A 25,606-nucleotide genomic window follows, 5' to 3' on the forward strand; every position below is an offset into this window, starting at 1 on the left:
TACTTGCTTTCAGTACAATCTAGATTTACCCTCTTTGTGAGTCTCAGTTCTATTTTCTTTCCCCTTCAGGGAAAATTTGGATGGACAATGTCCACTGTAATGGCAAGGAGACCACCCTGGCAGCATGCACTTCAAATGGCTGGGGAGTAACTGACTGCAAACACACCGAAGACGTGGGAGTGGTCTGCAGTGAAAAGAGAATCCCTGGCTTCAAGTTTGACAACTCATTGCTTAACCAAATAGAGGTAAACGTACTTAAAACTGCAAGCTGCTGATCCAAAAGCCTTCTGTGGACAGGGATGTCTGCTACTGCACATTGCAGGTTATCCCAGGCAGTGGTCCTAGATGCTGGCTAAAGGTGCAACTTTCAGATTTCAGTTTCAGCTGTTCAGAGCATTTTATATATAATAATAATAATTTGAAAGGTTTTTTTTATAGCATAAGAGTAAGTAAGGGGAAAAATATATTACTCCTGTTCTGCAATCAATTTTCAAAATCGAAAACTGGTTTATTATATTTCTCAGAATGAAACTGGAGAGACGGGATGTGTGCTGTACTCACAGACCTTACATCTGGGCAACTTTATTAGTTCATAGTACTAAATTACTGAGTTTTCTTTCCCCTGGTGCCTCCTTTTGGTACTGGGAGCAATTTGGAGGCCTGTGCTATCACAGGGGGCTCATCAGGTAGGGTTGGATTTGGAGGGGAATAGGGCGTAAAACCATGGCTTGAAATGGGTGAATTTGTAAGGAAAGGTGTAAAGATATTTTTGCACAGTTTGGCTGAGCAGTGATGAAGTAACCATGATAACTGCATAGAAATATTTGTGGGAATGGGGGATTAGTACTGGAAGTGATGGAAGGAATTGAAGAGAGGAAAACGTGGGCTGGTCCCTGGGGGAAAGGTTCTGGGTTGTGGCTGGGTTCGCCTGCTAGGCTGAGGTTGAGACTCTTGGGGAAATGACAGAAGCAAAATGTTTGAATCGCCTTCCAGTGGAGTTGTTGGATTTCTGCAGAATAAAGACTTGGGGGAATGCTGGGCTGGAAAGAAGCTGGACTGAGCTCTTCAAAGAAGGAAAATGTGGGTTTCTTTCCTTCAGCTTTTCAGGTTGGAAAGTATTTGTGGTGACTCAGCTAACATCTCCCTTGTTTCAGATGCCCTGCTGTTTCAGTATGTGAATTCAGTGGTTGCCCTTGGTCAAAATTTATCGAAAGAGCCTATCCAGGAACCGCAGTCAAATCTTATTTTAAGCAGACAGGGAGTCCAGGAGGTATCGCGTATCACAGTGCGGTTTCCATGCCTGAATTCTGTCTTTGTTCATGATCTGAAACAATGGGTACAGCCTTCTTTATCACTTTAAAACAAAATTATTCTAGCAGTTATTTCATAGTCGCTGATGTAGAAAGGATCCTCCAGCATTTTCTTCTACCAGATTTTTCCACTGGAGGTTCGTGCGTACCTGACAAGGGAAGATAATGTGCTCGGTCAAACCTTTCCTGGCCCTGCTGAGGCTTTAGGGCGAACACTGTATGGCTGAGCAGGCAGCATTCAGCACTTTGTCGTGAAAGTCTCCCGTGCAAGGGTGCAGGTAGAAGATCTGAGAGCTGAAATTCTCTTCCTTGCCTTGGTCTTGCTTCACTTGGCTAAGGAGGGAAGGGAGGCTTTCCGGAGGGATCCCAAGCTGCCTCTGTCAATTGCACTCTTGTTGCTCAGGGGATGAAACGAGATCATGGAACATCAGTGATGGCTTTGGCAGATGCACGCTTCCCCAAAGCCACAGTGAATCCTCAAAACAGAGGCTTGGAAGAAAAGATGCTTTAGTCTAGACGGAGGTCACCTCATTCTGAGATGCTTCGGATATTAATCATAAAGGCTTTGGAGGGCTCTGCTTTTCCATTAGCTAAGCACTGGAGTTTGACTAATGAATTGAACACATTGGGTAATTGAGGGTTAGCTCGTGCTGGTGCTGTGTGGGTGCTTAAGCTTCACATATGATAAGGGAAGTGAATCATGAGATTGAAGCGGTTCGTGCAGCAGAAGCCTGGGCACATCAACGGGATCACTCAGGAGAAATAGGTGTAAGGGAAGTCCTGTTCCCCACGTCCTGGTAGCGAGGGCATCCACTGGTGTGACAAGGAACAGCATTCACAGCAATTGCTAAGGGGCACTGGAGACTAAAGTCACTGAACTGGTGGGGAGAAAAAAGTAACATAGAAGAATAGCTTTATTTTTAAGTACCCTCACTAAACTGCGAGCTGTCAGCCTGGCTGTCCCTGTGACTTTGTCCTGACAGTAGAAAATAGTGTTGTGTTTTCTGGGCAGTGACTGCTGTCGCCCTGGCTCTCTGCGTCCTTCTGTGTGTGTGCTTCTCCCCTCCCTATTGCTGCCTGAATTTTATGAACAACTTAGTACCATAGCGTTGCTTCAACTCAGCAAAACCAAGTTGATTTTTCCTATATCCCTATAAGATCGCTGGCAGCTGAATGGTTCTTTTTCTGCTGGTTTTGTTGCAGCAGGATTAAGGCTAAAGGTGATGTGCTATAAATTTTTAAGATGCCACTGTGAAAGTACTTTTCAGTCACAGTTAGTTGTCAAATTTTTAAGCTCTTTTCCCCTCTCTCAGCTTTTCTCTTCTTCTTAATCTTTGCTTTATCTCATTAGCAGCTGGCGTGACATAGTTTGAGTCAAAGATGATGAGCAGGGTTACTCATAGGGTCATAAACTCCAAAACAGGGAGGTCAAAAGGCTTGTGTGAGTGCAAGTTGAAAGTCTTTGCCCTTCCTAACATGCCTGGGAATTCTGCATATCATGCCTCACATTCATCGGAGGAAACATCATCGTTCTGTAAGCTGCTGGGTTCTGCATTCTGTAGCCCAAAGCCTGCCGGAGTGATGTTTTCTCTTTGGAATGAGATCAGTGGTTGAGGGGCCTGGAATTTTTTACTTAGCAGCAGTGCTGTGGTCAGGTCTCTCCACCAGTCCCACTGGCTTCAGCATTGCACTGACAGAGCTAAACCAGCACAATCCCACTGAGAATGCCAATGGAAGATATTTCAGTTTGGTTTAAAACCAGGCTTTACTTAAAATAGCCCTGGATTAAGATGATGCGCAGAGCTTATGTATTCAATTACACCTTCCAGCGTTGCTTTCCCACACCAGTTTGCAACAGCTGTAACGATTCCCAAATGAATCCAACTGTCGCAAAGTGATGGTTTTTACAGCCAGCAGATTAAGAGGAGCGAGCGCTGACTTCAGTGTACGTTCATGCGTCAGGGTGCAAGTTGCGGTGGGGTAGGAGCAGCGGGTTTGTTCTGCTTCCCCGTTGCAAGTTGCAAGCGTTCAGGGCAAATCCGTGCGTTGTGCAGCCTGGTTAACCCATCGCCCAACTCGTGCCATCACCTTTGGATTTCCTTTGCCTGTAATAGGGAGCTCTGTGTGTTCCCACTGCCAGGGGCAGCTGGACCATCTTAAATTCATCATTTAGAAAGTGACTTAGACCCTTTAGTGCTAAGTTCTCTGAGGCTGCCAAGGGCTGCTAAGATTTAACGCGGAAAGCCAGTAGGCATAAGACAACATCTGACTTCATTTTGACAGGGCTCCAGCTCAGAGGGGCTGTGCAAATGGACATTTGCTCAAATCTGGCCTTGCATCCTAAAATCTGACAGGCAAAGAGTTCACACTCTTTTAAAAGCAACGTGATACCCCTCGGGGTAGAGTTATTTTTATTGGACAATGTACATACATCCATTTCTCAGCTTGGAAATGCTGCAGATAAGCAGTATAGGATGAAATTTTCCATCACCATAAACCACTTGGCTTATGCATGAATGCGCTTAGACAGATCTTTTCCTATCGCAGTTCATATTTTGAGGGTTATGTCACATCTCTTCCCATCCCTGAGCCTTTCCATTCCCTGCCCTGCTGGGAATGGGCAGTGCCTGACCCTTGCTTCTGTACAGAAGTTGCTGGTCGCCGGCCACAGTGAAGCATCTCCCTCTGGGGTGGGTGATGATGGAAGATCTGTGGTAAGAAGGAGGAGGCAGGCAGGAAGAGGTTAACTCTTCTAACAGCACCAAGGTTGGGGCAGGTCTGAAATCCATCAGTCTCTTGCTGAAGGGCAGAGAAACTCCCATCGGTTTTGCTTGCTATTTGCTGCAGCCACTGCAGCTTTTTAGCCTTGGGACTTGTTCAAAGGATTATTTCTTGGAGAGTGATGAATGTGTGTAGCAGGACAGCCCTTTCGTGGGCTGCTGGCGGGTCACAATTAGCCTGATGGCCCTTTAGCTCAGTGGCTGCGTAAACACTGAAGGTTGCTCACCTTCCCAAAGCTGGGAGGGCAGTGTCTGTTCAGTGCTGCCCTGAGCGTGATGACATCAAGTGCATTTTCCAGAGGGGCTTTTCCCCCTCCACTTTAAAGTATGTGTATGCTACATACGCAGACGGTTTGTCATTAATGGAGAGAGAAGGGCTCGTGGTTTGACTTTGCTATTACCCCTTTGCCTCTGGGGGTGTTAGGAGGGGGAAAGCGGGCACGTATCCTGCTGATATCGCATCCTCTCTCTCTCCCTACAGATGCCAGTTCTGTGGGAGTAAGCTGTTTACCCCAAAAGGGTGGGTTTTTTTTTAAAAAAAAAAAGAAAAGCAGTAGCTGGGCTTGGAAGCGCTGCAAGTGTGTGGCTGAGCGTGGCTTAACCCAGTAACTGCATGTGAATGTGGAGGCTGCCACAGCCGCGTTGGGATGGGAACTGGATGTTGGTGCTGAACCTCCTTGCTTCAATCCTCCACAGAGGCATCTGCGCATCCAGTATGATGGAGCCAAAGGTGCTGTTAAAATAACACCATTGTTTAACTCGGAGTTTGATTTTTTGCTTGCATTCCTTCTCTTTTAGTCACAGCCTGGAGTAAAAGCTGTGTTTGGCATACTCTAATTCACATTAGTGGCTTGCTGTACAACTTGGGTCTAACCAAAGTCTTACCCACTTTATCCATAATGGTAACTCTTGGAGGCTTTACAATGTGGTGGGCACTTTGTGAGTGGTGTCTTGGGAGCTCCAGGGAAAGGAAAAGTTTAGTCATGTTGGTTTTAAGTGCTCAAAGCGTGTCTGAGAACGCAAAAACTGGTTGCCGATTGTGATGCAGTTTGGGAGGGACAGACAGTAAGTGCTATAAATACATCCACTGAACTGCAATAATCCAAGCTTCGTAAAATATAACAAGTGGAATCTGCTGCTTTAGCCAAAGATCTCTGAGCACGTGGGGCCTTGTGCTGACAGCACAGCTAAATGAAGGAAAAGAGCTGAGAGCAGAATCTGTGCATCTAGGGGACCGACCCACGCTCCTCCTCCTCCTGACATGAAAGGTATAAAGAGCAGGACGAAAGGATGAAGTCAGTGCACAAGGTGCGGTGCGGCTGTTGGTTGTTTCTTGTCTTGCAGTTCACAAGTGTCTGGAAGTGGTCAGGTGGGTAGTGTGGACCTGCCTTAAGGTTCCTTTACGCGATGCCAAAGCCTGCCGTTTAAATGTGTGCACGGTCTCAAATGTTTTCCTAAGTCTTTGCAGGATGCCAGAAGCTCTGAAATCAAGATGATTTAATATGTGTTCATGAAACCATGAGCAGGGAATGCCATCCCTGCTTTTTCAAGCAGTTCCCGCAGCCACAGTGTGTTGTCCAAACACAGCGCAGGCCAACCTGCGACTGTCTTACTGGGTTGACCAGCAATTTTAAGACCACAGCAACTAACTCCTACCCTTAATATTTTTCTTCAATAAATGCATGATATGTTGGGGTTTTTTTAAACTATCCCCCTAAACATCCTTAACAAAATATTTGTTGTCCACCCTCTTCCTCTCTGTGCACATACACAGGCTCCAAATAGGGCATATTCTAAATATATCAAATTGCTGCAGCCGTTACAAATTCACAAATAGATCTGGTACCTGAGACCAGACCATAACTTTGGCCAGACGGTGGGCAGACAAGGTCTAGCTAAACATACCAGGCTGTGCTGCTATTTCTGTCCTTTTTTTTTCCCCTTCAGAGTGTATGTGAAGTATATAAATTAAAAAAAAAAAAAAAAAAAATAATCTCACTTCAAAGCCCAGTGGCTCAAAAGCTCTGGTTCTGCCAGGTTAAAAGTGGGTTGAACTATATTGTCCGTGTTTCTTAACCAGTGGGACAGGGGGCTGCGGGGTCCTGCTCGGGAGCTCTCGGTTAAATTGGTCTCGGTGGATGAGGCTGTATAAAGTGTTCCTGTGTGCTGAGCTGCTTGTGACTGGAAGGTGTAAGGAGGGGAGCGGGAGGAGGAGGAGGAGGACAGGGGCATTGTCTGTGGCTTGGTACACAGACAAATCTTCCTCTTACCTAGCATTTTGCCATGCAAACCAGTGGAGACTCTCTCCAAGCTGTGGGGAGTTGCAGCTTAGGCCACCACCATCTCTGACTTGAGCTCTATGTCTCGACCGTCCAGTTCTCAAGAATGTTTGTCAATAAAACGTTTATTTGCCTGTTTGTTGTGACAACAGTGGTTTAATTTCTTTCCCGTTCGTGGAAATATTTACTTCTCTAAACATAAACTCATATGTAATGCCAATGCTGATGCTCTGTGTGTCTAGAAGGGGTCTTCAGCATCTTGTCTGGAGCTAACTCCAGACAAATATTAATTAAGCTGCCGTTGGGGTATGTGACTGTGTTTCTTTAGTGCTATGACTTTAAAGTGTGTGTGATGGCTTCTAATTGCTTGCCTCAGTGGTTTGTTGTTTGTTGGGTTTTCTTGTGATGGCTTGTGGCATGTCAGGATGCTAAGTTTGCTGGGCAGAGATGGCACTTGTCATCGAGTGGGAGCTACGAGCTACGGAATTGGTGGTGCTGGGAGAGCACCAAGGCTGGTTTGGGTTTGGTGCAGTTTTTCGGGGAGCAGTTAACCTGTTAGTCTCCTTGCACCGACTGTAACCAGAGCTGACAGCTGTTGTGCTGGATGCGACACCATTTCTCTTGTTACACCAAACAATATTTAACTATGCCTGAGAACAGAGTACGATCTCCTTCTGTTTTGCAGTGCAGAGGTCAGGTAATAAATTTGGCTAGCTTGCAGCGTCTGATCCAGATTGTCTTTAAAATAGCTCAGTGGAAAGGAAACAGAGAATGTAAAAGCTTTGTTCGTCGAGAAACCCTCAGACCGTGATGCATGCAGAACAGAGCAGCATCCTATCCCTAAGCTGAGCCTCCCAGCCATGCCAAAGTACCTCCAGGGTTCAGTGCTCCTGCCTTCCCTCGCTCGCTTCTATCACCAGCGTTTCTTTTCTCTAGTGCTTTTCATTAGCCTGCTTTGCATTGGCAGTCATGAGGCTGCCGCTGAAGCGTTTCACAGCTTAGCAAAGGCTTTTGTCATTTATAATCTGCACTGTATTTGCTCCTGGACCCTAATCCTGAATTGCACTCTCATCCCTTACCCTTTTGTACTGCACAAACCCAGAACAAAAAGTGCTTGCAGTCCAATACAGTGTAACATTCCCAGGGGACTGCTGTCCCCCGTAGGCAACCCGTCTTTGTCTTGCAGCATCTATTTCACTGTGTTTATTTAGCACTGGGAACTTATTAGTGACTCAGAGGCACAGCTCCAGATGTTCAAATCAAAACAGATTCCACCCGTTCCTATGTATGTGAAGAGATAGCTTTTAAAAAGTCATCTTCGGGGCAAAAGACTTGGTAGCTGAGACCTCACTGGGAGTGAGTGAAGTGTTTAAATACAGGAGAGAAGATGCCTCTGGGGTGAGACAAGTCTATGTGGGAAGATCTCATGTTATGTTCTTAATTGGGGGGGAAAATTCAATTCGTTTCTTGTCCAAGTTTGCAGCCTGGTGTTTGGGAAGCCAAGAAATCGTGGAGCTCCGTTGTAAATGAAAAATGATGGTTTGAATAGATTTCAGCAGCTAAGGGGCGGTGGGATGTGTCAGGCATAAGGAAGGAAAGAGCAGTTCAAATGGATCATGGGGAACTCTTAAAGCAGGAGAGTGATGCCTATGGGCTTAGACAGAGGTAGCACATGTGTTCCTTGCAGTTGTTAAATCGAGGGTTTGTGGTAAGAATTGCACCTTTGCCTAAGCTGTCTGCCTGTACCGTCACCTGCCAACCAGAGGGGCAGCTCTGAACACCCCCTCGCTCGAGCTCTGCAATACTTAGCATCACCCGTGGTGATGGTTTTTTTAAAAAAATAATAAAGTAAAATACACAGAAGGGAAAAAATCTCATTCTGGTTCCCTTTCTGCCTGTATTTAAATCATTTCTCTGGCTGTAGGGGAGATGCAACCATAGCTATTCAGACTCCGTGCATTTCTCTAGCTGGTTTCTTAATGTCATCGCTGAGCCCGTGTTTAAAGTGAGGGTTGAGATGCTCTTCTGAAGACCCCCTCTGGAATCCCAGTTGCTGTGGCTTGCTTTTGGCCAGGAGCAGGTGATTAAGAGCCGGGTTAGCGTCTGCAGTCTGCAAAGTAGCAGTCGGGTTTCTAGGAACGGGATCTCCTCACTGTATTGATTACTGTGGATCCTCAGGGCTGTGGCAAGAAGAAAAGGGTATTGCTGAGCTTGGGCAGTGGAGGACACAAGGGTGATGTCCTGGACATAATTGTTCTGCCAACACAAAACACATGGCAAAAGGTGAAAGAAAATATTATGAAAGTTGTGTCAGTTTTTGCAATCAGATCCGAAGCCATGGGGGAAGCATTTGGTTCAGAGAGTGGAAACAAAAGCGGCTGAGGCTCATGTGAAAACTTTCCAAGCCAGGAATCCTTTTGTGAAAACTCAGAAACAAACCCCTTTCTTTTTGCTGTCTCCGGGCAGGCCCTGGCTTTCTGAAGCCAAGGTTCATCCGTTTCGTAACGGAGCACAGCACGCTCGCTTGCTATCGGCTTTTGTGTCCAGGACTGAAGAGGAGTAGCAGCGCAGGTCTTGGATGTAGCTCATGGCAAGGAAAGGAGTGAGGTGGAGGGGAAGATAGCCCAACCCAGAACAGTCTGACCCTTTCTTTTTTCCTTGTTTTTGTACTAATTTGTATTGTAGTGATGTTGGAGGTCCCAAGTGAAATCACATCTCTGCTTTGGGCACATACAGGTGAGAGGCCCTTGCTGCAGAGGCTTTGCCATTCAAGCAGGTGAGGTGGGCTTAGCATTGTCTTCCCTTTCCAGAAGGACCGAGCAAGAGGCCAGAGGTAACAGTGAGGAGATGGGGAAGTGAGATTGTGTGGCTGAAATCACGCAGGAGATCTGAGGCGGAACTGAGCAGGACCTCTTCGGCCTCAGACCACAGAGTTATTTCAGCTTTCAGCTGATTTTTCTACTGCTATGTACAGTCGGGTGGTTCCAGTGCAAAGCAGGTTGATGTGGAAGCCAGAGCATTGAATCTAGGAATAGATGTACTACGCTTCCTCCCCCTACCCTCTGTACCCAGCCTTATCTTCCTTTGTTTCTTCACACCTTTTGGAGCTAAGGAGGCTTAAGCAGGAGAAAAATGCCTTAGGATTTCTTGTTGGTTGTGTGCTTATTTCTTTAACGGATCTCCTCTGTGCCGGAATGGATGCCTTTTGATGAAAACAAAGCTGCAGCTTGATAAATGAGACCAGTAGCGATGGAGCAGACCCACAAACTCTGTGCACGGGGTCAGCGATGTGGGACGTGCCGTCCGGTGAACGAGCAGCCTGCTGGAGAGCAGAAAGCAAAGGCAAGAGCTGACTCAGCCTCAAGTATGTGGGTGGGAGTGTTTCATAAGCACGGGAGAGGTTGGAGGGCCAGGTCTGAATCATGTAGTAGCCGAGTTCTAAAGACTTGGAGTTTGGGGTGGAGGGGAAGGGAAAAGGCTGGCAAACACATCTCCACAGCTGTTGGCCTAAACATGTGGAAATTGCGCAAGGCTCGCTGAGAAGGGGGGGACTGTCATGCCGTGAGCCATGAGAATTAACTCTCTGGTTTGGGGCTTGCTCTCTTCTCTTGCTCTGTGGGTAAAAATCCCCAGCAGCACTTTTTTCCCTCCTAGCAAGGGAGCTGAGCTGTGGGGTTGTGCACGCTCTTCCCACTCCCCTGCTATGTGTTCCTCAACCTCAGACTGAGCAAACCACATCCCGTCGGCTTTGGGGCTTGGGGCCTCTCTTTCCCTACCTATAATTTGGGGTACAATCAACCCAGTTTGATTTCCTAGAGGTGATGTTGCATTTTGGTGAATGACTGCTTGGCTCCTGCAATATTGTTGAAGGCTTTACTTTATGGTTGATACCTGAGGTGGGAGCTTGGCAGATGCGCGTGCAGGTTCTCAGTTGGTTACAGATACCTGTTTGGTGATCCTCGGACATCCTTCAGAGGATTTACTGAGCTACCTTGTAGCTTTATTGTACGGCTATAATGTGAGCATAAGTCAGGCTTTCAGAGATGAGGTTTCCGTGTTGATGTGACAGCTCGTTGTAGGCGTTTGTCTCCACGTGTACATAAAGTATGGAGAGGGTGAGTTAAAAAAGTCTGCTCTAGCTATTAAGGATTGTTTGCTTCTGATTTTTATGTGGAGTCTGTTTTCACCATTAGCCCAGCTGCTCTACACGTTGGTGTTGGAAGATAAAAGATGCCTGTATTTGCATTATTGAATACTCCCAGCATAACAAAAGCTCTGTGGTGAAGGAAAACCGTTCAGATCTGCGGAGTTATTGGAAGATTAAAGAACAAAATAAGTATATTGTAGGTTTCTCTCAAGGAGAAAGCTACAACATACTTATTTTGTTCTTTAATCTTCCAATGTAAAGCTGAGGTCTACAGCATGTTGAATTCTTCTCAGATGTTTTGCTGTTTGTTTAGACTCGGTGGAAACCCTCGAGCTGCTGTATCAGTAATTCTCTGCTCTAAGCCTGCTCACTGTGAGCAGAAAGGGGAATGGATGTGGGTTGGTTTTGCTCTCAGACAGATCATGAAAATGTCATTGCATGCTGGTCTGCTATAGCTATCTGAAGATTGAAATACCCTCGAGGGAATGAAATGATGGCTTCTTTCTTGCTAGTTTGCTCACTTTTTTTTTTTGTTTACTTTTTTCCCCTTTCTTGGCAAATGCAGGCAAAAAAAAAAAAACCAACACATGACAAAAGAGTTAGATTCGCTACACGGAGTCCCAAGTCAGAACAGGATTTCTTTTTGTGTCTATGTCAGCATCTCTGGGGGAAGAGAGATGTGTTGTGGGACCTTTGTACCAGAGCCTGCAGTGCCTGAGGGGTCCTGCTGGCTCCGTCAATATTTTTTCAAGTCCAAGAGCAAACCATTCAATTTGCACCTTATTTTTCATTTCTGTAAAATGACCAGCGAGAGCAACCCAGGCCAAACAGTTAGTGGAAAAGACATGCCCAAGCACACAGCCTGAAAGTGGGAAATGTCGAGTCCTAGGTGGGGTCACAGGTACCGCACTAGGTCAGGGCACCCCAAGATCCTGTACTGGGACTCCAGCACTGCCACTTGTGCGGTGGTCAGAGCTCTTCTGGAAACAGATATGTAGCAACCCATTTTTATTTGCTAAGCTGCTGGACTAATTGCAAAAATAACAGGCAAATCATAAGGTACCTAACAGCATTCTCAAGGTTTCCTTTGTTTTTTTCCCCCAACTATGTGACTTCTCTCTTTTCCTGACTCAGTGGGCTGGTTTCTTTCTTTGCGTGTTGCTCTGATGACAATAAATCCCAGCAAGGGATTCACAAATCCATCCAGAGTTTTTGAACATTAAAATACACCCTCTGGCTTGGAAAATCTGAGAGATGCAGATGCTCGGAAGCTGCAGGAATACAGCAGGGAGGAATTGCTGCCTGTTGCCCTGTTCAGATGCTCTTTCCTCAGCATCTGTTATTGGCAGCTGTCAGAGACAGGGTGGATGTCTTTGTTTTTGTGCAACACCGCTCCTGCGAGGTTGGTGGAGTGGGAAGAGGAAAAAACATGCTCGATCAGAATGTTGGGTGCTTTAGAGCTAGAGGTTTGGTTGACGTTCCCTGCTGCAGGAGGGATCTTCATGTGGGGGTTAGGGTTGGGACCTCAGGATACCGGGTGTGATTTCCTGCCGTCGTGGTCTTGGGAGAAGCAGTTTGCTCTCTCTCCGCGCCTCAATCTGCAAAGGACGCTGAGAATCGCTGCTTTCTCCCATCCTTTGAGCCCTCTCTTTACCTCGGAGGCTTTTCAGATGTGGCGCCACCTTCCATCTCGGTGAAGACCTCTGATGACGCAGTAGTGAGAAGAGCGATGTATTAATGACGACTAATAGGCGCAGTGCGGGAATGACGATTCTGCCGCTTTGCGGTGGAAGCATCAAGCAGATGTCTAACATCTGGAACGGCGCTCTGCACGATTCAAATGGGGCTAGTGACTGCTGTCATGCAGCTTCCTCACAGCACACAGGCATCCCGAACGTCGCTCCTGAATGTGAAATCGCACTTTGTTCTGAACGCTCCTCCTCTCCGTCATCCCGAGGACCAGCTGCAGCCTCCCATCAGTCTTCAATCCAAGCAAAATGGAAGCAGCTGTCAAGTGAAAAAGCACGGGTGGATTTTAGCAGGTTGCTGATGTCGGGTCTAGTCAGAGAAAATGTTCCGTTTCAGTTACTTTAATATGCAGCAGGGCTGATACTGACGTAACTACATGTAGCAAACATACTTACGGCTTTACATAGGGTGGCTATATCCTGCAGTCGCAGACAGAAAAACTCATTTAGGCTGTCTCACCCGCTTTCTCAGCTGTCAATGCAAATTTCCTCCTTTAGTTACTACCTTTTCGCGTGCTCTTCCAGTGCAATTTTAAGCTTTGGCTGGCTGGCTGTCCTTTGGGTTAATCCCTTTAATAGGCTTTTATTAAAAACATTTTTAGATCTTCAGAAGTCAAAGCTATTTCCAAATGGATTTAAGGCTTGTTTCCTGGTGAAGAAGGTAGAGGGAGCAGAGAAAGGAGGTGCTCTCTCAGGCAGCACTGGCCTGTAGCTCCAGGTAAACATGCTTTCTCCATCGAGTGAAGAGCTGGAAACGTTTCATAAATTGCACCAGGGGAAAAGTGAGTTGCAGGCTTTGGAAACCAGCTTGGGGAGGCCTTCCGTGCACAGAGGCTCTGATACTTTCCTGACAGCACACAGTCAAAAGCTCTGCGATATTTTAGGAGAAACTGCCAACCAAATTCAGGAGAAACTCTTTGTGTTGCAAATGGACTTCCCAGATTGCACAGGAGGTGTACAAGTCTGCTTTTGCAGCGGACCCTTAAAGTGTCTCAGATGTAACAAACTTGGATGTGGCTGTGATTACTTTTTCTTCCCGAGGGCTACAAGAGCTTGCAAAACCTATAGCACTATCCTACTGGGTGAATCCCAACATCCCGTTTTCCACGGTTACCGGTCAGGGGTATCTCACGGATGCTCCAGCTGAGTTGCTGGAGGACTGAATTCTTGCAGCTGAAGCTGAAAGGAGGAATGGGTGATCTGGTTTGTTGTAAAACTAGGAGCAAATGTAGACAATTTAAAAACAAAAAAAAAGGGGGGCGGGAAAGCCTTAAGGGACTTGCCCAAGGTGGTGTGGGCAGAGCTGTGGAGGAGCTGCCGGCCCCTTTCCCTGCCCCGCAGCAGGCTCTTTTGCTGCAGTTGGTTTCCATTTGCTTGGGATCTGTTTGTCGCATCAGTGTTGGTGAAGGATCTGGAGAATGGATGTGCCACGTGTAGTTTGCAGGACTTTGCACGTCCTGCTGTGATCTCCCTGACCTCAGTACCTCTCCCTGCTGCTGGTCGGTAACGGGAGGCCCGTGTCTCTTTAAAGCTCTGGGCATTTTTCTTTTCCAAGCGGTTGAATTTGAGCAAGGGGAGGGGAGGATTCCTCAGTTCTGATGTAACTGTTAGCAGAACCACGTGGGTTTTATACATTTTTGACAAGCAAAGGTCTCCTGGAAGCGAGTTATAAAATTTTCAGTAGCTCTTTTGTAATCGCTTGCCACAGCGGATATTTTCCAGTCGGCTTTTGCTTTTGGGCTTGGGTCCCTGCGTGGCTGGTTCGTGCAGTGCCCTCACGTAGGCTTCAAATGTGAAATCCGTTCAACTTTCGTGACTCATTTGCTGTCCCAAGTAACGCTTCAGCTGGAGGAGGAACCCGGCGTGGGGAAGCGGTGGAATGCCAGTGTCAGCACATCGGGTTCCCAGCTTTCACAGTGTTTGCCCAGGCCAGGTGGGGAAGGGATGCCCAGTGCCTCGATGAGAGCCCCGACGTCCTTCCCTGCCAGGGCTCCCGCTTCCCTGCACCCTGCCAGCATTCAGGTGGCCCCAGCAGAGCCAAGCTCGGTTCACTTCCACGGTAGCTGGGACTAAATTAAGGTCACTGTGCTGCTGAAACAATCCGCTTCGATGAATTTAAATAACAGAGGAGATTTGTTACGTAGCCGTTTGTAAAATAATGCCCTTTTTTTTTTTTTTTTTTTTAATGAGGAAAAGCATCCTCTTTCGCAGGATGGAGGATGGATTTGCACAAGGTAGAAAGGTTTGCTTCCCTGGTGTCTCTTTTCCTAAACAGCTCTTCCTTTCTGCCTCCCTCTAGTCCAGCCATAACCCTGAACAGAACTGATTTTTATTCCCCACCTCGAAGCTACACAACCAGATTCCTTGCAAGCCAGCATCATTTGTGTTTCTTTTATGCTTCCAGAACATGAACATCCAGGTGGAAGATATAAGGGTCCGTGCCATCCTCGCCACCTACCGCAAGCGGGTGCCTGTCACAGAGGGTTACGTGGAGGTGAAAGACGAAGGGACCTGGAAGCAGATCTGCGACAAGCACTGGACCATGAAAAATTCCCGAGTTGTCTGCGGCATGTTTGGATTTCCAAGCGAGAGGAAATACAACACCAACGTCTACAAGTAAGAGCAGAGCTTTGTATGAGACACTAGCATGTTTCTTTGAACACTTGGGGCCTTGTTCAAAAATGCAAATTGTCAAATGACACTGGAGACCTTGAGGTAGAAAAACCTCCAACTGCTTCATGCCTTCAGATCGCATTTTCCTTCTGTGTAAATATTTGAAATGTCAAGCATTTCCTTGTGCAGACAGGGGAGCTGTTTGATCCTCACCGTTCTGGCTGAAGACCTGCTGCAGCATCAGTTGTCGTATTTGATAGGTCCTATCGTAGGACGTGTAGACAGTCGGCCCAAGAAATCTTTTCTTTTTTTCCTTCCAGCTCTAGGATAGCCATTTCCTCCACCAGTGATAGGTTCTGTGTCGTGTGCAGGGGATGGATGGGAACAATCTGATCACACTCTTCCAGTAAACCCATCAGCTGCAAGAAAATCTTAACTGCTTACCCCATCCCTCTGCGGAAAGCCAGCTGTAGGATCAGATTTGGTAGGTGCTGAAAGCTCCGACTGAGTAATCTTGGAAGAAAACAGGCTTTTGTTGTGCTTCGTTGCCCAGGTTGTTCCTTCCCACTACTGCATGCGATTCCTGGTCTCACACCTCTCCTGACACGTTTACCCACACTCACCAGCCACTCTGGCTCTCACGGAGGCTCACGGTCTGTGGTTCATGGGTCTCCAGCTGCCAGGTCACCCCCAAAGGAGCAGTCTGCCCAGCAGAATGCTTCCCAGTAAATCTCCCAATGTTAACCCCAGTTCAGCTCCTTTGGCACTGGCTATTCCTCAGTGTCGCAGGCTGGAAGAGCAGCCAGCCATCTCCAGCTGCACGACTTTTTCTGTCCATTAAACCCGCGCTGAGCTAAAAATGTCAGTAGTGCCTCCGCGCTGCTCTTCCCAATGCTGCTTCTGCGTCCGAGGTGGGGCTTGTAGAGGGATGCAGTTTGGAGCATGGTATCAGTGCTGCTTTTTCTTCCTATAATTGTAGATTGCTTTAAAGTGAGGGAAGAAAACAGTGATCCATAGGGGGAATGTTGTGTCTTCCAGGAGCTACAAGCTGATCGGTTTAGGCTGTGTTTCCCGTTTCTTGAAAACCAGGAGCTCTGGTCTTTGTTGTTGTCGTTGCTTCAGCTTGCATTTTGTCACCAGCCTTCGTCACAGACATGGTTCTTCCTACACTGTTCCCTAGAAATAACACCCTAAAGCAGATGCAAAATAGTTTAAGTGAAATTCCGTCTCGTTTCTTTCCTACACTGTGACCTGTGGAGTGGGAAAGCATCAACTGGATAGGGGGAGAACTGAATTCTCCAGGCAGGAGTTGTGTTTCTCCTGCCTGCTCCTTTTGGCCTGTGCAATTGCTCCTTCGGAAAACTCTCTCTGGAACTGCCTGGCCACGTTTCATTTCTTTCATTAGCAAGAACGTGATCAATCAAAGTGGTCCTTAGGTTGGAATAGCGTAAAGCCACATAGCAACACAAAAGAAGATAAAAGAAATAACCCAAGTGGAATTCTGTTTTCAGGCTTCCTGGGGAGATGAGTAGCGAATTTATAATTGCTGCCAGGCAGCCTCATGTTTTGCCCTGGCTGTCAGTTAGAGGTGTGTGTGCTTCCATCACTGCAACATGTCTCCCTCAAACTCATCTCCGAGATTCCCATCCCCTGCATCAGAGGCAGGAGGGCTGGATAAATTACCTGTAGTAAGACAAAGTAGATTTTTCCTGCTTTTCAGTTGTGGTGTTTCCAAGAAAAGCATTAACTTTAGCAGCTGGAGCCATCTGCTTAAATAAAAGGGTGCTTGGTAATCATAGAATCATTTAGGGTGGAAAAGACCTTTAAGATCATGAAGTCCAACCCAGGACTGCCAAGTCCACCACTAAACCATGTTGCTAAGCACCACATCTTTTTTTTTTTTTTAAACACTTCCAGGGATGGTGATTTCCCTCACCTCCCTGGGAAGCATGTTCCAGTGAAGAAGTTTTTCCTAATGTCCCATCTAAACCTCCCCTGAGGCTGTTTCCTCTTGTCCATTGGCTTGTTATCTGGGAGAAGAGACCTGCCCCCCCCCCCCCCCCCCCCCCCCCCATCTACAGCCTCCTTTCAGATGGCTGTATAGAGCGATACGGTCTCTCCCATCAGCATCCTCCTCTCCAGGCTGAACAACCCAGTCGCTCCTCAGAAGAATTGTCCTGTTCCTTGCGATAGCACACGTAGGGATGGAAAAAACTGAAGCACAGTTGGTTGGCATAATATCCAGCAACGCTGACCATCCCATTGACTGGAGCTGGAGTTAGGAATATGCGGTGCTGACAAATAGCAGGTGTGGAGGTCTCTGCTGCCGAGCCAGACAGATTGCTTCAGTAGCCTCGGTGCCTCGTAACACCTCCTTCACCTTTACTTGGTTTTGGCAAGCAGTAACGGCATGCTAGGCTCCTGCAGCCGCAGAAAGATATTTTGGAAAATACGCTGAATGTCATCCCGGGTTGGAAGAAGATGGGATGTCATTTTATTAGAGGAAAGAGACTTGTAAAACTTTGTCAGCTAGACAGTTATGTTTGGTTAGCGTCCTTCAGAAAGCTGTGCTCTTCCCTGGGGTGTTTGCCTTTGTGCTTTGTGTTACGGGCAGATGCATCATGTAGAACCATGCTGGTAGCCTTGCTGGTGAGGGAAACCTCCCAGTTCTGGGCTGGGAGCTTCACAAGTGATCTTTGCTTCATGATCAAGGTACCGGAATGATGACCACTGTGATCTGCTCGCCTGGGCCGTGAGAGCACCGCTCTCTGCTTTGTCCCACGCGCCTTCTGTTCACATTCTGTCTTGGAGAGGGGAGAGTTCAGCTCTGGCTGGTCAGTTGAAATAAATCCTCGTTCCATGTGAATGTGAAGCCTCAGAAACGTTCTTCTCATTTCTCGGGCTTTGCTCTCCCTAATTTGTAAATACCGTTCTCCCAAAGGCGGATCTCTTCCCGTGCCTGCTCTGCAGCTGGGAGACGGGCTGGAATCAGGTTTCTGCTGGTCAGGGCTTCCAGTGCCCCCTTCCCACATCCCCGCCAGTCCCACTCCCCCCAAACTGCAGCTCTGCATGCTGAGCTAGCTGATACTCTGCTTCTGCACAATGGTGGGAGGTGAAATGATTTGCAGATGGATCTTGCTTGAAAGAAAACAACTTAGTTCATTGTTGTCCCAGTGCCAGGGTTTTATTCCTGAATGTAACTTAGACTCTGCAGTTGACAGCACGATTTATGTTAGGAAACGAAATAAATCTCAGTGTTGTTTCCACGTTCTTGTTCATTCTTCAAAGTGGTTTTTCTATAGGCATGGCTTGTTAACTCCGCCTCCCGATTCCTGCTCTGGTTGAGAAAGAAGAGCAGCGTTAAGTGCATTTTGCTGATGGGGAGAGTAGGAGTTTGTGACCGGAGATGCCTAAGGCAGAGGGATGGACCCTCATGCCTTCTGGAGGCCTTACAGCTTGGTGATTTGTCAGAGACGGATGGAGGAGCTCAGCAGTTCCAGGACACTTTGTTCAGCCTCAGTCCAAAAAGCATCTCCCAGTTTAACCAGTCTGCTCATAGCATTATCAACCTGATTAGATGTGTGAGGCGGTTAATCGCTTCTGCGCTTGCAGTAGAAATGGGTCATGGTTGGGGTCCTCCCTAGCAAAAAAAATAAATAAAAAAAAAAATAATTTAAAAAAAAATATCAGATCCTCCCGGGATCTGAAGGGCTTTGGCAGAAGGTGGCAGGTCTGGCTTCTCTTCCACCTCCCTGAAGCTGAAGACAGCAGACTTGTTAAATTCAGTAAATGCTTGAAGAATTTCTCAAGGGTAGAAACTTTATGCTCACACCCCTGAAGAGGAATTCACCACCTTCTGTGCAGTGTGTTTTGGGTGAATTTTCCTGGTTTATACATGTGTAGCGATTTGTTTTCTGCTCCCCGAGGCCTCTCGGATGCATTCTTGCGTAGCAAGGTCCCTTTAGCTAAACCCTCAGCCGCTTCCCACAGCCCTCGGGCTTAACCTGCACCTTTGCTTAAAGCTTATGTGATGAAAGTCCATCTCTCCTCACCAGTAGAAATGCTTTGGAATCCAGCTTGACCTAGAATTGCTCACAGCACGACTTTGCTCACACCTCTGATCTGAGCAACATTGCTCTTGGCTTATAGCAAAGCCAGCGAGAGAGGTTCTTTCCGTGTTTAAAAAGTAAATAACAAGAATGCCCTGAATTTCTGTCTGTAACGGTCATCTGTATTCTACTTTTTTTTCCCCCTATTATTTATATATATATATATTTGGTCTGGGGAAATGAGGTGGGGCTTTCTCTGGCTATTTCTCCCCAGCCTACCAAAGGCTGTTAATACCAACCAGATGTTAATGCCTTGTGAAATTTCCAGGGTGAGGTCATTGTTTGCTATTATAAGGCTTCCCCATAATTACTTCTCTAAGACAGGCTGTGTTTCTTGTCTGCTTTGGAGTTCATGGAGCTCTCCGCACATGTCTGCAGAGGGCCCTCAGTGAAAATACTCCTTCGGGTTCTTGCTTTCATACCGAGCACACAGATTGAAAGGGTGGTGGGGCTGAGCTGGCTCGCGCTGGGAGTTATGGGGTGGTGTCACTGGGCACAGGCACCTCCAGATGCTTTCCAGCGCGTAATGCGTGCCTGAGTCTGCCCCGCACTCGGCAGTCCGAGAGAGCAGTTAATGTTCAGGTGGGACCTGGGTGCTGAGCTCCAGCAGTCCGAGGGCAGAGGCTTTCATGGCTTTTTGGTAGGCATGTGGTACTCTGGGTATTTTAATTAAAAGGAAGAAAAATCTTCAAGGCTTGGTCCAAACTGAACCAGGTATTTTAGCTGAGAAGTGGCTGGCCCTTTCTGCCTGCATCCCCCCTGGTTTTACTACTGTTATTTTTAAAATTTTTATTCTCTTTTTCTGTTTCCCTACATTTTCTGCTGATTCAGGGTCCCCGACAGCTCTGGTTTGACAGACTTGGAGTTTGACAGCCAATGTTTTACCCAGGTTGCCTGTCCTTGCTCCGTGGGATAAAACCCAGCCCTGCCCCATCTTCTGTCCTTTCCAGCACAGCGTTTGCTCCCCGTCACATGATGCAATTGCATCTCTATCTCCAGCCCGGCTGTATTTGGCCTTAACCTCAACCCAGAGAAATTTGGCTGCAGAAAGGATTAGTCAGTGGCCGCGAGCCATATGAACCTAGACGACTGCTGAGCTTGTCAGCACAGCTTGGCAAGAAGGAGGGGAGAAGGTGGTCCCCGCAAGCATCTGAGGCTGTGCAAATTAGCCTACACAGGACCACCAAAGGGTATCAGCAGGGAAAACCTTGACCTGCCCAGTTTAGTTTCAAACCAACAACCTACGAAAGGTTCTTTGTCCCTTTACCTGGTCCTGCTCGGGCTCTCTGTCCCGCAGGGACGTGCTACAGTTAATCAGAATGGCTGCTCTTTCTCCCTGCAAGTTCCACCCACCTTGCTATGCCGTTTATCACAGCTAATCCTGCAACTGCCAGGGCTGCGTGGCAGCTAGTCCTGGAATAAGGAGCAGCACAGGGATCTCACAAAGCCACGTCAAGATCACAGCAGGGCGTTGGCTCCGCTGTGCCTTGACTTCTTTTTAATTTAACTTCTAACATCTTCCTTTTGATAAAGATCTGACCTGTGTTTTTGTTTCGTTGACTATTTTAGCTCCGATACAGTCGTCTGACAGCCTTGCAGTGCAGTTAGGATGAAGCTGGATTACTTTTTCTCATTTATCACACGTGCCCCTTCCCCCTTAGGAGTCCCTGGAGCACCTCCAGGCAAGTACTCCAGTTTGGGAGGAAGAAGCAGGAACCGCTGCCAATCTCCTCTGCTGTGAACATGTCATCAAGGGAATTGCTCTCACACTCGGAAATTGCTTTCAGGCTTGCAGTTGTTAACACTGCAGCTTTGAGAGAAGCCGGAGAGCCGTGGCTTTTTCCCAGTCTGCCATCTTCTCACAGCTGGTAGCTGATGGCCAGCAAAGAGAACAGCTCGTTTACAGGAGAGGTCTTCCGAACTCACCAGCGTTATTTGCACAGGCCCTCTTGAATTAACTGATCTCCGACCCTGACATAGCGTAGGGCTCTCTACAATGCGTGTCTCCTTCGAGCACGTAATTGTTGCTCTAGCTGCAGTGTTGATTCATACGCTGATCTTTAGCTTAAGGAGATGACCTATTTACTCCCAAGTGACACCTTAACAGCATCATTGTGCGTATGAATGGATCAACCTTCAAATAATGCTGTTCAATCCTCGTTTGATTTCAAGGTGGGCTTTTTTTTTCCCAAATGTAGCTACATCAGTGCGGTTTTTAGGATTCCTAACTTTTGTTTTGCTGTTCCCTATTATTCCTTTAAGGATGTTTGCCAGCAGAAGGAAGCAGCATTACTGGGCTTACTCAATGGACTGCAATGGGAATGAGGCTCATATCTCCAGCTGCAAACTGGGCAATCACCTCAATGTGGACGCAGAGAAGAACGCAACGTGTGAGAATGGGATGCCGGCGGTAGTCAGCTGCGTCCCCGGCCGTGCCTTTGCTCCCAGCAGCCACAGTGGCTTCCGAAAAGCCTTCAGGCAGGAGGTGAGTAGGGAGCAGCATCCAACCGAGTAGGAAAAACCTGCAGGGGTAACTATTCAGGATCAGTTCTCGGCTGTAGGGCACAAACACGTGTGTGCCCAGAGCCTCGAACCAGCCTGCTGTGTGAATGTCCCCTCTTTGTACTGCTGTCTCGATACCAGCCCAGCCGAGTTTCTATCCTCACAAATACGTGGGATCTTGCCTCCGTCTACCGGCTCAGAGGGGTGGGAGGCTGGCTCGCCACCGCAGCTGGCAGGGCTGGGAGCAAGTAGTAAGAAAATACATTTGTCACGTTTCTGTTTGGGCTGTTCTGTTCAAGCCAACTGAATGCGTGCCCAGCTGCTGCTGGGTTTTGCTGTTTCACAGTCACTTAAAGATTGCTGGGTTGTTTCTCCCATAGAGGTTTGAGGGAAATAAGCTGGCATTTCCATTACCTCTGTGTCTTCTGCAAAGAAATGCTCCGAGAGACTGGGAAAACACGGCCTACAGGAAAGGTTGAAAAAGCTGTGTTTGTTTAGCAAAGGGAGGGCTGAGCGTAGCGTCAAAATGCAAAGATTTGCAAAAGGCTGCTATAAAATGACCCTGGAGACAGTTGCTCTCAGTGTCAGTAGGGTGACTGCACGTGAACGAGCAGCTTAACTTGCAGCAAATGTGGTTGAAGTTGATGCTAAGGGAAGTTCTCCAGCTGTAAAGTACGTGCACCCTTAGGATACAGGGGCGATCTCAGGGTCCAGAGGCCCTTAACGCTGGGTTAGAGAGGATTTTTTTGCAAGGTGTGTTAGGTGCTGTGGATCTTGGCTCTAGCCTGCATCCCCCAGCCCTATACCTCTGTGACTTTAGGAATGGGCTTTCTCTCGACACCTGAGAAGCCCCCAGGCATCACCTGCAGGCACTGCGGCAGCGGTGCGGTCCTGTCTGTGGTTTGCTTGCCTGGGGTCTTCTCTGCATCAGAGCTTGCAGGATGTAGGTCTCAAAGGTGAAAGGTTTTGTAAATCATTACTAATCTGCTGAGCCGTGCACGCTGCCAAGTAATTCCTTAAGCCTTTGCGTGGGCTTTACATGTCCTTCATGTGACCCCAGCCTGCAGAACTGTATATGCTTCCAGTTTTAAAAGTTAAGGTGTTGTTTTTTTTTTAAGCTCGGACTCTGCACAAATCACGTGGTGTTCCTGTGCCTAAAACTCTGCTCCCACTGCAGCAACGCATCTCTTGGGTGCAGCAGCAACTGGTAGCTCTCTCTGCTTGGTACTGGGGAAAGCTCTCAGTGATGAGTAGTTGGTGACTAATAGAGAACAGAAATAAATGGAACTGGCCCTGCTACTCAGCTGTGTATTTCTGAATGCGTTTTGCCAGCTCACTTATTCCACCAGTTGTAACTGCAGCAGGCAGATAGGTTTTACGTGGCTTGAGTTCCGTGTTGATCTCCTCGGGTAACCCAGGACCACTGGCTGGAGGGCAAATGAATCCATCTAGTGGCTGAACCACAGGCAGCAAGTGGACGAGAGCCGCGCGCTAGCTGGCTCTGTGCGATTCCCAAACCTTCTAGAAGGCTCCCGAGAGAGATGGTACAAGAACTGGGCTGTTGCGTGTCCAGCCACTCCCGTGCACAGCAGCGCTCTGCTGCAGAGCTCTTTGGGTGCAAAAGGCTCCTAAATCCAAGTATTAAAACTGTAAGATGTCTCTTTTTGTTCTCTGCCCACATACGGGGATGTGAGAAACGCCTGTCTATGCATACTATAAGCCTTAGCAGATAAAGATCTCCCTTCATCCAACACTTCCAGCCTTTTGCATTATGTGGTACTTGTTTTAAGGTCCCTCGGGACAATACGTTTTGGGCCACAACTTGCCTGCAGCTACGTGCCGTAAATAAGAGGTGTAAAGCGAGGGTGCTCTGTTCCCGGGCAGCGCTAACACCGCTTCTGTCTGTGTCTTCCAGCAACCACTGGTGAGGCTGAAAGGGGGAGCCAACACTGGCGAAGGACGAGTTGAAGTGCTGAAAAACGGGGAGTGGGGAACAGTTTGCGATGATAACTGGAACCTGGTGTCAGCCAGCGTGGTGTGCCGAGAGCTGGGCTTCGGGAGCGCCAAGGAAGCAATAACGGGCGCAAGACTAGGGCAAGGTAAGAGCAACGAGCGCTGCAGGGACCCTTTGTGCCTTGTCTGCCTCCAAGAACCCTTTCATGACTCGGGTATGAGCGTAGTATTACTGGGATGCTTGTTTTAGGGACCAGGCATTTATTCTCTACCCTTAATAAGTCTCTTGAGCCCAGGAGCTTGAGGCCAAACTGGAATATGTGACTTGGATATTCAAGATTCCTTGAAAGAAGTCTAGTGGTGATGAGTTCAACCTTTCCCTCAGACAGCTGTTTCAGTAATTACTGCTTTGTTATCACATCCATTGCTCTTTTGAGTTCTCTAGACCCACATCATCGTGTAATGCATTACTAGAAGGTTCCTGGCAAAAACGAGTCCTGGATCTAGACTTCAGACACTCCCCAACTTAAGACCAGAACATTAATTTAGCCCATTATAAACAGCAGGGCTTTTGAATAGTTCAGAGCCAGATTTGGGTTTGGATTTCCTGTATTTGGGAGGTGGTTTAGATCCCAAATGGTAACTCAAAGCCTAATGTACGCCCTCTGAAACCACCTTCTGATTCACACACCTTGCTCCCGTAGTGCAAACCCTGAAGAAAATGACACCAAACCAAACACTTCATTATGCGACTCAATGAACGGCTGGTGGAATTTCTTCAGCCCAGCGTGGTTTGGAGATAGGGAGGGAAAGTAACAACACGTGTAAAGCACAGTGGTGATGTCCAGAGTCTGGAAAGCTTTAAAATGTGACCTGTCTGTTTGGATTTGCCACAAAAATCTTGCGGTGGGATGCAGGGAGCTGCTGATGTGTTCAGCTGGATGTAGGAAACGGCAGAATCATCGCTGGGGGTGGGGGGAAGAAGCAGCTGGGAGGAGAACATGCCGTTCCCTGCCGTTCCCTGCCATCCCCTGCAGCCACAGCCTGGAAACTCTTAGCAGCGGCTGCCAATTCCCACCCGCTTTCCTTTATTTTAATGTTAAACACTGGCAATCAATCCATGCACCCTGTCAAAAGCATCCTTTGGGATGCTGAGCCTTCAGCCGACTTGTCACATTGCGGTAGGAAAAGGAGCTCTCTTGGCCCAAACTCACCTCCACGCTCCCAGTGCACAGGGGACTCCCACAGCTGTTAAGCTCTGTGTCCTTGCATGTGTTTGTGCTTTGTTTTGTAGCTGTCTCTCCCGTCAATTTGTGTGTTCAAAGCCTTAATTTGAAGGACCAGTCTCGTCACTGCTGCGTTGGAGATTTAATTTCAGGGGGCAAATCGCAAACAGATGGGCTCCGTGTTAAATCGGTGTGCAGTGTCTGCAAGTCCCAGTTAAGACAAAGTGACCTGTGGGAGACGAGTGCCTACCACAAGGAGGTCAGGGTATGCCGAGGGTGATTTATTCCCCCTTTTATAAACCGGCAGCCGAGACCCAGCTTAAACAATTTACCCCTATCTACACAAGAGTCTGTCCAAAGGAAAATACTCCCAGATCTCATGAATGTGTTGTCCACTGCAACGTCCTTGAAAGGAGAACGTAGAATAAAACTTCAAGCAGTAGGTGAATGTGTACGTTGGATATACAGCCCTAATCTTGTTCTTCTGCTAAAGGGAACAGCATAGGAGGAAATACAGCTTTTATCACCATATCTCAGCACGTACAGCAGTGCAGTTTGGCTGTAGTTCAGTGCCCGGGACAGCAGCACTTGCTGCCTCTGTGTGCCATAAAAGAATTTCTCCGAGAAGAGCAAACGTGCCGGGGTTCCGTGGATCGGTGCCGTGGCCTTGCCCTCTCTGCTTCATCATTTCATTGGTACGGCTTTGTCAGGCTGTTTCAGTGGAGAATGTCAGACTGGATCCATCCTGCATTCTTGGTGCATCACCCTCCAGTTCTGGTCAGCATCAAGGCATTCCTCCTATCAGAATTGTTCAGCAGCTTGCAAAATGACTAGGTCGGTGTCAGCGTTTCCAGATGTAGACCACAAACAGGATTTTAATAAAAGGGAAGCAAAAAAGGCTAGATACGTATTCCCTGGTGGCCTCAGCCTAGGAGTCTG

At 47.7% G+C, this 25,606-nt stretch overlaps 1 protein-coding gene across 7 annotated transcripts in view; it reads left to right on the forward strand.

Moving 5' to 3' along the window:
• Window positions 1–25,606, forward strand: part of LOXL2 (lysyl oxidase like 2) — a 60,195-nt gene that overhangs the window by 20,518 nt on the left and 14,071 nt on the right. For all 7 annotated transcript variants that reach the window (XR_005101582.1, XM_037371501.1, XM_037371498.1 and 4 more), the window contains 4 exons: window positions 70–245; window positions 14,669–14,880; window positions 21,249–21,471; window positions 23,404–23,587. Coding sequence is in view for 6 of the 7 variants with exons in the window: in XM_037371501.1 (XP_037227398.1) it covers window positions 70–245; window positions 14,669–14,880; window positions 21,249–21,471; window positions 23,404–23,587 (795 nt within the window). In the remaining variant the exon portion in view is untranslated. The remainder of the gene's footprint in view (window positions 1–69; window positions 246–14,668; window positions 14,881–21,248; window positions 21,472–23,403; window positions 23,588–25,606) is intronic.

This window comes from Falco rusticolus, chromosome 20 (assembly GCF_015220075.1).
Source record: "Falco rusticolus isolate bFalRus1 chromosome 20, bFalRus1.pri, whole genome shotgun sequence".
Lineage (NCBI taxonomy): Eukaryota > Metazoa > Chordata > Aves > Falconiformes > Falconidae > Falco > Falco rusticolus.